This window comes from Rhincodon typus, chromosome 3 (assembly GCF_021869965.1).
Source record: "Rhincodon typus isolate 14 chromosome 3, sRhiTyp1.1, whole genome shotgun sequence".
NCBI classification, from domain to species: Eukaryota; Metazoa; Chordata; class Chondrichthyes; order Orectolobiformes; family Rhincodontidae; genus Rhincodon; species Rhincodon typus.
In genome coordinates, this window is record NC_063334.1 from 44,059,312 (window position 1) to 44,072,901 (window position 13,590).

Consider the following 13,590-nt stretch of genomic DNA (forward strand, 5'->3'; position numbering starts at 1 on the left):
TGCGCTGGGAGTTTTAGAAGGGGGTTGGAGTATTTCAACAGTTCATACCTGTTTACTATAGTTAGAATCTATTTATTTGCAATAAATAGTAGCTCCTGTTAAGTACAGAAACCTGGTCTGTGTTTTCTGCGTTAACATAGGTCTCTCTGAAAGATAAATTGAAAAGTTTGCATGCTTCATCAAAATGTTTATCTTTTGTGATGACTCAAGGAATAGCCACCCTTAATTTGTAGAGTACTCCTCTAGTGACACATGACAAACAAATTTAACAGACAAAATTACAGAAATTTTATTTAGATGTCAAACAGACAGATTCCTGCGCTTTAACTGGAGTTAGCTCCTCAAAGAGATGTACTTTTGAATCAGATGTCTGAAGTTCAAAAAAAAAATCTTTGTTAAGTAACATTTTCTAGTGGCCTCCAGGCAAAAGTAAGAACATTTGATGGTGTTACAAATAACGGAGCATTCAAAACCATTATGATATGGGACACGGGAAATATTATAACAGAAGGATCACAAACAAAATAAATGAGAATAAAAACTTGTATATCAGATGGCAGGAATGCAGCAGTAATCGAAGAATTAACTGTAGGAATGCCCAGGGAATAATTAGCAGGTATTTTATATAAACTGAAATATCATTATGTAGTAAATAGTCCAAATTGGAATAACAGGGTTTGAGGCAACGCATGACACACAGGATTCTGAAGGGAAGACGATGATACTGATTAGTCTGAGGAAATTGTACTAGTCACAAGATAATTCAGTCCAAAAATCAGGGTACTAGTCACAGATTTATTTAATGGCACCATGTTAGACAGTGGTTGCACATCCACAGTATGTGGATTGAACTGGTTGATAGGCAGTTGGAATTCACTCAGTGTTAAGGATCAAAGTAAGTTTAAGGAATATGAAAGTTCTATTTGCTTCAGGTTTGGTAATGACAATATGTTAAAGTCACTAAGAAGAGTAGCGATTCCACGTGAAACTGCTCAGTTAAGCCACTTTATTAGTACAGGTACACCATCTGGTGAGACACCTTTGCTGCTGAGCCAGTCATCGATGAAAAAAGCACAAACAAAATTGAATGTAGGACATGATAAATTGTTATCTCTGAAAGTCAGTAGATTTGCACCTTATCCAACTATTGCATCTCTAACAAAAACCAGCGTCTCTAGTCAGAATATCAGAGGCATTTATGCCACTACGTGATCAGAATTTTGAGACAGGAAAAAAAGATAAATTGTTTTCAAGTTAAATTGGCAATTTTCTCACACATCTTCCTACAGGTTAAAAAAATCCTGAACGATGCAGGGATGGATGATGAATACATTAAGCGCATTGAAGATATTAGTACAAAATATGATATATACAAAGAGTATCAGGGAACATCATCGTGGCCTTTTCAAGTCTCCCATCAGTACTTAAGTAGGAGCTATTGATCTCAAGATGCGGGAAAGGATAGAAACATTTTAATTTTACGTTTGAAAGACCTGAAATTAAGATTTTCAACCTGTCTGCATTGTAGATGGGGACAGGGACTGGACTGGGAGGATCATTTAAATTCCTAACTAACAATCTGGTATGGGGTGGGTGGGGGAGTAAATGAAAATAAGAAACATGATGATGATGAATGCTTAAAGAAATCAAGCTGTGACTGATGAGTCACTTCACAAGATTTTAGTTGACCAACTAGGATTGTACACCTGCCCTTGTGTGGATCATCCACACAAAGAATACTGTATATATTCCATTTTAATCTATGGAAGAAAGCCAAAACTACCTTTGATAATGAGAGAACATCATCTAGTCTTAAAAGGGAAAACAATTAGCTCCCTCTTTGAGACTGGGAATTGCATATAGAAAGACAGCATCACTTGTGAAGCAGACAGCAAGGAGTGAGTATCAAGGCAGCTGTATGTGAAGCTGTCTGGGAGGGGTGTGCAGCAAGTCAGCACCACTTGCGAAGCAGCTTGGAGAACGTACTTGTCAGAAAAGGGAAAATGTACTTGTGACAGAAGGACAGAGTGGCTGGAAACAGAAACTGGGCGAGGAGAGCCCTTTCAAAACTACTAGTACCCATCAGAGCCAAAGCATGAAGTCACAGGAAAACCAATAACTGATTTGTAGGTATTCATTCCACATCTCTTTCAATTGGAAACTGATTTAAATCAGAAGATGCTATTACAGCTGCAATGCGAAGGTAAGAAATTCACTTAAAATATTTAACATCTAACTTAATTAATTAAACAGAGATGGTTGAGCAGGACAGATGTGGCAGCTATAGTTTATGGGAGCTGGTGGACACAAGCGATCCACAGTGACCACATCTTCAGCAAGTGCTGACTGCTCGAGGAATGTAACTCAGGACTGATGAGCTGCAGTCTGAGCTGTGGACATGATGACAGATCAGGGCAGGGAAAAGGTCATAGAGTCACAGAGCTCTACAGCACACAAACAGACCCTTTGGTCCAACTCATCCATGCCGACCAGATATCCTAAATTAATCTAGTCCCATTTGCCAGCATTTGGCCCATATCCCTCTAAACCCTTCCTATTCATATATGCACCCAGATGCCTTTTAAATGTTGTAATTGTTTTAGCCTCTACCACTCCCTCTAGAAGCTCATTCCAGGTATCTGGACACTATTTCTGGAGACACACACTCCTTAGATTATATATATCAAATTTGGTCGATGGTCAGAGACAGGAGGGTGTGACTGCAAGTGAGACAGTTCCAGAGTTTAGCTTTGGACAAGCGTCGGTCAGTGCCCCTTTGCAATAGACAAAAGGTTCTTGTTACCAGTATGGATGAGGGCACAGACTGGAGGGTGGGTGAGCAAACTGACCAATGTGCCATGGAACAGAAAGTTTGGTATGATAGCTGTATCTTTAACACACTTGTTACAGAAACAAGTAAAGGTGGTATGGTCAGCAGAATGACAATCCGTCTTTGACATTCTGGAGGCAATCTTAATAAATGACCAGTACTGGTAAGCGATACTCGTCTTTTCAGACCCTTCAAAATGGCATTTGATATTAGTGATTTGTGACATGGGTGCTGTCTGTCACAAGATAATGAGTTAGAAACAAGAGAAGCCAGTGAGCTACTCGAGTCATAGAGGTCCACAGCCACAGAAAAAGGTCCTTCAGCCTATCGAGTAATCTCATTTTCCAGAACTCGGTCCACAGCCTTGTATGCCTTGGCATAGCAAGTGTATATCTAAATACTTTTTAAATGTTATGAAGGTTTCTGACTCTACCACCCTGTTAGGCAATGAGTTCCAGAAACACACCACTATCTGGGTGAAAAGAAATTCCTCACATCCCCTCTAAACCTCCTGCCTCTTACCTTAAATCTTAGAAGAACAAAGGAATCACATGCAACGTGCCTTACTGACTCGTGCCTAGTGGCTTTGACCTCCATAATCCTGAAGTGCTTCGAGAGGCTGGTGGTCATGGCCCACATCAACTCAAGCCTCCCACCCTGACTCGATCCCCTGCAATTTGCCTACTGATGTAATAGGTGCACAGAAGACACCATTTCCCTAGCTCTGCACTCATCCCTGCAACACGTGGACAACAAGGATACCTATGCGCGACTCTTACTCATCGACTATAGCTCTGCCTTCAACACCATAATCCCCTCCAGACTCATCTCAAAACTCCAAGACTTAGGTCTCAGCTCCATCCTCTGCAATTGGATCTTCAGTTTCCTTACCACAAACCACAATCAGTGAGGAGAGACAACTGCACCTCCTCCACAATAGCCCTCAACACTGGAGCCCCCCCAGGGATGCGTTCTCAGCCTCCTACTGTACTTCCTGTACATCCACGACTGTGCAGCCAAATTCTGAATAACTGCCATCTACAAATTTGCTGATGGCACCACTGTGGTAGGACAAATATCGAACAATGAATCAGAATACAGAAAGGAGATAGAGGGCTTGGTGTCTTGGTGCAATGATAACAAACTTTCTCTCAATGTCAGCAAAACAAAAGAGCTGAGCATTGACTTTAGAAAGGAAGGAGGAGAACAGGCCCCCCATCTACATCAATGGAGCAGAGGTTGAGAGGGTTGACAGCGAGAAATTCCTAGGAGTGACGATAACTGATAACCTTTCCTGGACTTCCCACATAGATACAATGGTCAAAGCGGCACAACAACGCCCCTTCTTCCTCAAGCGGCTTAGGAAATTCGGCAACCTTTAAAGATGCAGTACTATCCGGGTGCATAATGGCCTGGTACAGCAACTGCTCTGCCTATGTCCGTAAGAAACTACAGAAGGTCATATGCACAGCCCAGACCATCACAGAAGCCAACTTTCCATCCATGGACTCCATCTACACTTCTTGTCATCGCAGAAAGGCTAATATCAAAGACCCCTCCCACCCTGGCAATGCTCTCCTGCAAAGTCTTCCATCAGGTAGAAGATACAGAAGCTTGAACACATGCACCAACAGCTTCAAGAATAGCTTCTTCCCTGCTGTTATTCAACTGATGAACGGGCTCTCTAACTACAAATAATGTTGATTTTGAAACCTGTATGTTTCACTCTAAGCACCCTATGATTGTATGTCCTTGCTTACTGTGATCTGCCTGTACTGCTCACAAACAAAGCTTTCACTGTACTTAAGTACACGTGACTGCAATAAATTAAATCAATCAATTAAATCTATGGACCCAGTCATGGATTCCTCCACCACGGGGAAAAATGTCCATTCCTCTCTACATTATATCCCTCATAATACATCTGAATCATGACCTCCAACTTAGTCTCTTCTGCTCCAAGGAAATAACCTTCTAATAACAGCAAGTATACGACATGCCTTCTTAACCAATTTACCTACCAGTCCTGCTACCCTAGGGGACCGGTGGACATACACACCAAGGTTCATCTGATCCTTGGTGCTTCTCAGGGTTGTTAATCGTGTATTCCCTTGCCTCGTCTGGCCTGTCCAAGTGCATCACCTTACACTTATTCAGACTGAGTTCCATTTGCCACTGAGCAGCTCATCTGACTAATCTGTCTATATCCTGCTGTAATCCAAGGCTATTTTCACTATTTACTACTCCACCAAATTTCATATGATCCGCAAACCTACTGATCAACCCTCCTAAATTCAAGTCTAAATCATTTACATAAACCACAAACAGGAAAAGTCCCAATACTGATCCCTGTGAACTGGAACAGAATGTTGGTCCTTATTTCAAGGAAGTTGGAGTATAAGAGTATCTTATCTCAACTGTACAAGGTGCTGGTAAGACCATATCAGTAGTGGAATAAGGGTTATGGGGAAAAGGCAGGAAAGTGGATATGAGGAATGTTGGATCAGTCATGATCCTATAAAATGGCAGAGCAGGCTCAAGGGCTAATGGGCAACTTCTTCACGCAGAGGGTGGTGCGTGTACAGAATGAGCTACCAGAGAAAGTGGAGGAGGCTGGTACAATTACAACATTTAAAAGGCATGTCTAGAACTCTATGACTCAAGGCCTACTCCTGTTCCTATTTCTTATGGAACCCCACTGGTCACAGACTTTCAGTCACAAAAACACACCTCAACCATTACACTTTGCTGTTCAAATTTATCACCTGACATTTCTCTGGATTGAATTCTATTTGCCACTGTTCAGCCCATCAGACACTTCCAGTGGGAAAAACATCCCTCAACAATCACCCCCTGCTTCCTGCCACTCAGCCAACTGTGGATCCCATTTTCCAAACCTTCTTAAGATCCTGTAGGCCCTTACCTTTGTTATCAGTCTTCCACACAGAACCTGATCCAAAGCCTTGCTGAAGTCCAAGAAAACGTCAAATTCATTGCCCTTACCTACGTTTGAAAAGTTCAATCAAAATAAAATAACTGTCCTGCCCAAATTTTCAATTTCTCAGGCAATTCCCTCAGAATCAGGCTGTACATGGTCCTGACATGCAACTCCAATCTATCTGCAGTGACCAACAGGCCATTGGAATATCTGGGTCCTTCTACTGTATTTTCAGATAATAATCCTCCTTCTAAAAGGTTATACTGTGTGCAGTAAATCCAAAATACTCACCCTAGGTCATCATGAAGGATGCTACTTGCTATCAATCCTGAGACAGAAAGTGTAGTTGTGGTATGCTCCTGCTGCTGATTAGTTATCACACTAACATCACCGCCTGCAACCACCTAGAAACAATCGTTCATAACTGGTTTCAGAATGCACAGCGATACATGAGAATTTTAAAGATACAACTGTTGAAATTAATGCAAGAAGATTTTGACAGATCAGAATCAGAAATTAAGTAGATGAATTCACCAATCAAGACCAAACAAACAAAACATTAACAAACGGCAAGTTCCCACTGAATCACACAATGCTTTGTCATACCTGTAATTCAATACGACCTGAAACATTCTTCAGCACGCTGACAGCCTGGGAATGAGTCAAGCCCTCTGTAGGTTTCCCACAAATACTTACAATTCTGTCCCCAATCTATAATTAACAACACAGGAGTAAAATTAGTTGCTTTGTCAGGTAACTGGCATATCTCTTGGACTGAAGTTATATGAAAGATACATATCTCAAACTGCTACCTAATGTGTTTAAAGTACTATCAGCAGACCAGAATTGCACTATCAATTGCCCAAACACTAAGGTTAGTAATAACAAAGTTCTGCACACAGACTTGGATTAATTTTTAGCGTTCAAAGATTGTAACAGCACTATTCAATTTCTCTTGGTACAAAACTACAAACCTATTTATAACATTTTCATTAGGCTCCTGGTCACTTTTAAGATGATGCTGAAAGGCAATGGGAGGCCACTACTGGAGGTGATCTTAAATCTCAACCTTTAATGTGTTTGGCGATCTAAATCTGAAGTTAATAGCTATTTTCAAGTCAAAGCACACCTGGAATAATCAAGCATAAACTTGAACAATATTACAAATCAGGTTAGCCTACTGCAAACTGTTAATGCTAACTAATCAATTTGAATGATTTTATTGAATACATACATCCACATGTGGTTGACTTTTATGCACTGAAATTCAGTTGTAGAATTTTAGGGGAAGGACGAAGTTGTACTGCAAAGTATTTACTCTGAAATATTTTAATTCATCTCGATAATGCTATTTATACACATAAAGGTACAAGAGTCTGAAAAGGTTAATTCTGAGAAATAGCTTAAGCACCCTCATTATGATTATGCTAGGTAGGCTTTTGGGAAGAACAGTTTAGGATTTCAAAGGGGTAAGGTCCTCCTTAAAGTCTGTCTGGGAACAGTTATCACATCATTGTAATCTGTAACTAGTTGCTAATAAATTTCCTCTTGTTCAATACAAGAGTGTCTTCTAATTAGACCAGTAACTGGCTTTCGTTTATAATACTACACCAAACAGACGCTGTAGTTAATTACACTTAGGAGAATGGTGACAGCAAATACATTACATGATGAAATACAGATTTAGGTTGATTGTGTATGTACAACAGATAATACAACTTAAAGATCAATTATTCCCTAAAACAAAGCTCAAAGTACAGAAAATAAGCTTTAAAGATAGCTATTTGCACAATGAGTAGAGTAAAACAGAAAGTTAAAAACAAAGAGCTGTGCATGATCCTATATTGTTATTTCTGCAGAATGTAGCTTTCTACACAATAAATGGTTGGGGGGAAAACAAGGGCATAAAATCAGGAGTAAACTCCAATTGAAAAGTTTTCAACACCTGACACTGCATTATTGTGGCATTTTAACAAACCTGGCTTTAGATAATCCTACTTTACTGAACACTACTCTTTATGATAGATGTTCTTATCTGAGATATTTATCAATAAATACAGAATGGAATCTCCTGAATAATTTCTTAACAAGTAATCAGTCAAAATTTAAAACTACAAACTTACCCGCAGCTTCTGGGTCTGGGCTGCTACTCCATTTGGCTGCATCATTGCAATAAAAATGGGGACATCTCCAAGAGGACTACCTACTCCTCCTGCAATGCTGATTCCCAGTGAATCAGTAGGCCCCTGTGGTCAACAACACTACATGAATTATAATTCCAAGGAAATAAAAAGATAGTGTACTTTGCAGGTTTAAAATGGCTTGCAATGTTATTATACTGGATTGCTCTTGCTCTGTAGCAGAATTAAGGCTTGCAGGTCACATTTGACCACTATCCCCTTTCTCTCATCTATTATAAATCTTCTGAATTTTTCTTCATGTACTTTCACTTGTACTATTACTATGACAATACTTACTACTGCAATGTACATTCATGTTGCTCCTTCAGAGGAGCAAGAAAAATTTGAGGAACAAAAACAGAAGTTACTGGAAAAGCTCAGCAAGTCTGGCAGCATCTGTGAAGAAAAAAAAAAATCATCTTCACAGTTGCTGCCAGACCTGCTGAGCTTTTCCAACAACTTCTGTTTTTGTTCCTGATTTACAGCATCCGCAGTTCTTTCAGTTTTGAAGAAAAATTTGAGGGCAAATGAGTAGAGTTAAAAGGTCACTGAAAGTCAGAAGCATTCAAGGTTTTTTTTTAAAGAAGATTTATAGCTGGATTGTTGATACGGTTGTTGACTTACTCGCCGAGCTGGTAAGTTTGTTTGCTGATGTTTTATCACCACACTAGGTAACATCATCAGTGCGCCTCCGGTGAAGCAGTGTTCTGTCCCACTCGTTATTTGTGTGTCTCGGTTTACTGGGGCGGGTGACATCACATCCACATTTGTTTCTTAGTGGTTAGTATATACGGTCCAGCTCTATATATTTGTTAACTGAGCTCCAGTCGGAGTGCCAGGCCTCCAGGAATTCTCATGTGTGTCTTTGGTTGGCTTGTCCTAGGATGTCTACATTGTTCCAGTTGAATTGGTGACCTTCTTTCTCCATGTGTATTGAAATTAGTGATAGTTGGTCATGTCTCTTGATAGCTAGTTGGTTTTCATGAATCCTGATAGCTAGTTTCCTTCCGGTTTGCCTACATAATGCTTTTGGCAGTCTTTGCATGGTATCTTGTAAATAACTTTGGTTCTGTTAGCTGTGGTTGTCGGATCCTTTATTCTCATTAATAGCTGTCGTAGTGTAGCTGTTGGTTTGTGGGCTACCATGATTCCTAGGGGAAGGAGTAATCTGATGGTCATTTCAGATATATCCTTAATGTACGGTAGGGTGACAAGTGTCTCTGGACGTGTTGTGTCTTCCTGTTGTGGTCTGTTGTGTAGCTATCAGCGGACTACACTTTTTGGGTAACAGTTGTTTCTAAAGATGCTGTTTTTCCTCGGCTTTGCGCAGCTACGGGATGCTGCAGTGTGTTGTGGCTCACTTGAACACTGTTTTGATGCAGCTCTGTGGGCATTGGGATGATCCTATTGTAGTTCAGTACCTTATCCGTATGGGTGGCCTTCTTGCGCACGCTGGTCTGGAGCTCGCCATCTGCCTTACGTTCAACTATTTGTTCCAGGAAGGGAAGTCTGTTGTTGCTCTCCTCTTCTCTGGTAAATTTCATAATGGTGAGAATGTTGTTTATGAGTAGATGGGTTTCCTTCTGTTTAGAGCATTTGATAATGACAAAGGTGCCACCCACAGAGCAGATCCATAGTTTTGGTTGGATGGTAGGATGGGCTGTCCGCTCCAGTCTTTGCATTATGGCTTCTGCTATTAATCCTGATATCAGTGATCCCATGGGCGTTCTGTTGATCTGTCCGTATACATTGTTGAAGAAAGTGAAGTGGGTTGTAAGGCACAGATCCAGTAGTTTGAGGGTGCCGTCTTTGCTGATGGTGTTGGTGTTGGGTATTGGTATTATCAGTTGTCTGTATCCCTGGTCTGTCTAGCAGCGAGGCTAGTGTTTCCTTAGCTAGCAGGATGTTTATGGAGGTAAATAGTGCAGTCACATTGAAGGAATCTCATCCTCATCTGTTCTGGCGTCCTTGATGATGTTGAGGAATTCTTGGGCAGAGTGGATGGAGTGGTTTGAGCCGTCTACTAAGTGTTTCAGTCTCCTTTGTAGTTCTTTTGCTAGTCTGTATGTCGGTGTATCTGAAAGTGAGACTATAGGTATGAGAGGAACCTCCGGTTTGTGTACCTTGGGGAGTCCATAGAAGTGGTGCATGTTTGATCACTCTGGTTTCATTCTCTAGTAATCAAATTTCCAAATTTCATCCATTTTGTGTAGACTCCTCAGGGTGGTGAAAATATAATTTTCCAATTGTGGTGTTGGGTCTGTTGCCATCTCTTGTTAGGTGTCAGTATCTGCCAATAAAGTGTTGGCTTTGTCGATGTACTGTGTTCTGTTCAGTATGACAGTTACGTCCACCAGTTGGATCACAATGTTCCTTTCTCTCGATTCCTTGTAGGCCTTTCTTCGCTACTGTGTTGAATGTGTTCCCTTCACTCCTTCGGCTTAGTGTTGGGTCTACTACCTGCCTGACACTTGGTTAGGTTTCTTCGGTGGATCCGTTGCTTTTTAATGTGGATTCCAGTGCAGTCAGGAAGTCAGTTTTATTAGCATCCCTGTGATTGTAGCTTAGTCTGCGTACCAGGTCGGCTTTTTCGGTGTCTGAGTGTGGCCGATCAGATAGGTTCCTTATCCAAGTGTCTGCCCTGTCTGTGTCGTTGTTGTGGGTAAGTTTACTCAGTTTTTCCAGTAGGGCCTGTCTTTTCTTGGTCTTGAATCTTCTGTTGTTTCATGGTAATGGATCGTTTGAGTGTTGCAGTCCATTCTTGGCTGGTTGAGCAAGTTTTATGGTGCTCAAAAGAAACTTTGTATTCAAACTCGACAGCTGGTTGCTCTGAAACACTTAATAGATGGCTCAAACTGCTCCATCCACTCTGCCCAAGAATTCCTCAACCTCATCAAGAACAGCAGAATAGATGAGGACAAGATCATGGTCTCCTTTGATGTGACTGCACTACTTACCTCCATAAACATCCTGCTAGCTAAGGAAACACTAGCCTCACCACTAGACAGACCAGGGATACAGACACCCGATAACACCAACACCATCAGCAAAGATGGAAATCTCGAATTACTGGATCTGTGCCTTACAACCCACTTCACTTTCAATGGCAAGGTATACAGACAAATCAACAGAACACCCATGGGATCACCGATATCAGGATTAATAGCGGAAGCCATAATGTAAAGACTGGAACAGACAGTCCTTCCCACCATTCAACCAAAACTATGGATCGGCTATGTGGATGACACCTTTGTCATTATCAAACATTCTAAACTGGAGGAACCCACGTACTCATAAATAACAACATCACAGTCATAAAATTCACCAGAGAAGAGGAGAACAACAACAGACTTCCCTTCCTGGAACAAATGATCGAACGCAAGGCCAATGGTGAGCTCCAGACCAGCATACACAGGAAGGCCACCTATAAGGATCAGGCACTCAACTACAATAGCAATCATCCCAATACCCACAAACAGAGCTGCATCAAAACACTGTTCAAGCGAGCCGCAACACACTGCAGCATCCCAGATCTGCGCAAAGCTGAGGAAAAACACCTACGCAGCGTCTTTAGAAACAACATTTACCCTAAAAGCGTAGTCCGCCAATACCTACACAACAGACCACAACAGGAAGACACACCACGTCCAGAGACACTAGACACTTTACCATACATTATGGACATACCTGAAATGACCACCAGGTTACTCTGTCCCCTAGGAATCATGGTAGTCCACAAACTGACAGCTACTAACCAGAATAAAGGATTTGACAGCCACAACTAACAGAACCAACATTATTTACAATATACCATGCAAAGACTGCCAAAAACATTACATAAGGAAAACCGGAAAGAACCTAGCCCTCAGGATTCACGAACTATCAAGAGACATGACCAACTATCACTCATTTCAATACATATGGATAAAGAGGGACATCAATTCAACACGGACAATGTAGCCATTTGAGGACAAGCCAATCAAAGACATGCACATGAATTTCTGGAGGCCTGGCACTCAAACCGGAACTCCATTAACAAACACATAGAACTGGATCCCATATACCAATTACTAAGAAACAAATCCGGAAGTGATGTCACCCAACCCAGCAAATTGACACACATAAATTGCAAGTGGGACGAACACTGATGCTTCACCAGTGGCGCACTGATGATGTTACCTGGTATGGTGACGAAATGTCTGCAAACAAACTTATCAGCTCGACGAGCAATTCAACAACCAAGTCGAAAGCATATTTTAAATTTTAAAAGATACTGAGATGTCTCAATTACACACATTTTTCAAATGACCTCCTAGTTGGTAGAAGAAATCTTATTCTCTCAGACCAAAGTAGTTACCTGTACATTACTAAAATTTCTACGTCAAGTAAAAGGCTCACTCTGCACTTTGTATAGTTTTACTTCTCCTGCGAGTACAGCAAATTTTAATTATCCAGTATCTATGGGACCAGGAGTGTGTCGATTGATCAAACATTCCACATAATCAAATGGTTGACATAATCAATGTATAAACACACCACATAATGGAAACATAATAAAGGGGATATGGACTTCACTGTTATACTTAATTTACAGCACAAATCAGAAATAATAATGCAATTTTGTCTTAAATAAAACTTACTGTAGACAGCCTTCTCAGCTGCACCGTCAACTGACTACCTCGGACATTGCGATACATTGCGGTATTTGAAAAGAAATTGACTCAAAATTGAATCAATTGTTCATACTTTCATCAATCATAGAATCCCTACGGTATGGAAACAGGCCCTTTGGCCCAACAAGTCCACACCACCCCTCAGACCCATCCCTTATAACCCACCTAATCTACACATCCCTGAACACTATGGGCAATTTTAGCATGGCCAATCCACCTAGCCTGCACATCTTTGGACTGTGGGAGGAAACCAGAGCAGACACAAGGAGAATGTGCAAACGCCACACAGACAGTCACCCGAGGGTGGAATCGAACCTTGGTAACCACTGAGCCACCGTGCCACGTGTGGCCATTTGACTGAACAACAAGTATATTTACAGTGAGGTAAGTATATTAAAGAAAACTGTAATAATTGGAAAGAATAAGGCAGTAAACCTTGTTGTATCTGAGGTTTGTTTTTGCCCGTTTTTCGAGAGTGCCGGTTCATAAGGTGCCTGTTAAAACAAAATTTGCTACACTACTTACTGTATCATAAGGGTGAGATTAGTAATGGAGTAAAGGATAATCTAAATTAAAAGTTTCAAGTTGGAAGAGCACCATCCTTACTATGATGAGGGGAACTTGCCAAGGTAAGATCAAAAAGGACAAACAATGGATGATCTTTAAGAGGAAATGTTTTAGATCCAGGTTAGGTACATTCACACAAGGTAAAGAACAAAAACCAAGGGTTTTTGGATAGAGAAGCAGATAGAATATGATCAAACAAAAACTGCATGATGTATGTTAAATGACTTCTTCAAGCAAGAACCAAATCAGATGCAATAAGTTGAAAGAGGAAGAGAAATGGAAAGCAGGCCTGGGAAATAGAAAATGAGAATAGAATGGCAGGTCACATAAAAAGGGGAACTCAAACATACTCACGTAAATGACATGTACATTGTATGTGGGTGGAAAGAGGAAGGAGGAGAA

The 13,590-nt window shown here is 40.9% G+C and overlaps 1 protein-coding gene across 1 annotated transcript in view; it reads right to left on the reverse strand.

The window, feature by feature from the left end:
- The window catches only part of LOC109918161 (multiple PDZ domain protein), a 263,630-nt gene that overhangs the window by 6,549 nt on the left and 243,491 nt on the right, over positions 1-13,590 (reverse strand). The window contains exons 41-43 of the mRNA XM_048620387.1: positions 7,892-8,014; positions 6,375-6,479; positions 6,060-6,172 (exon numbers count right to left, since the gene is read on the reverse strand). Coding sequence (XP_048476344.1) covers positions 6,060-6,172; positions 6,375-6,479; positions 7,892-8,014 — 341 coding nt within the window. The remainder of the gene's footprint in view (positions 1-6,059; positions 6,173-6,374; positions 6,480-7,891; positions 8,015-13,590) is intronic.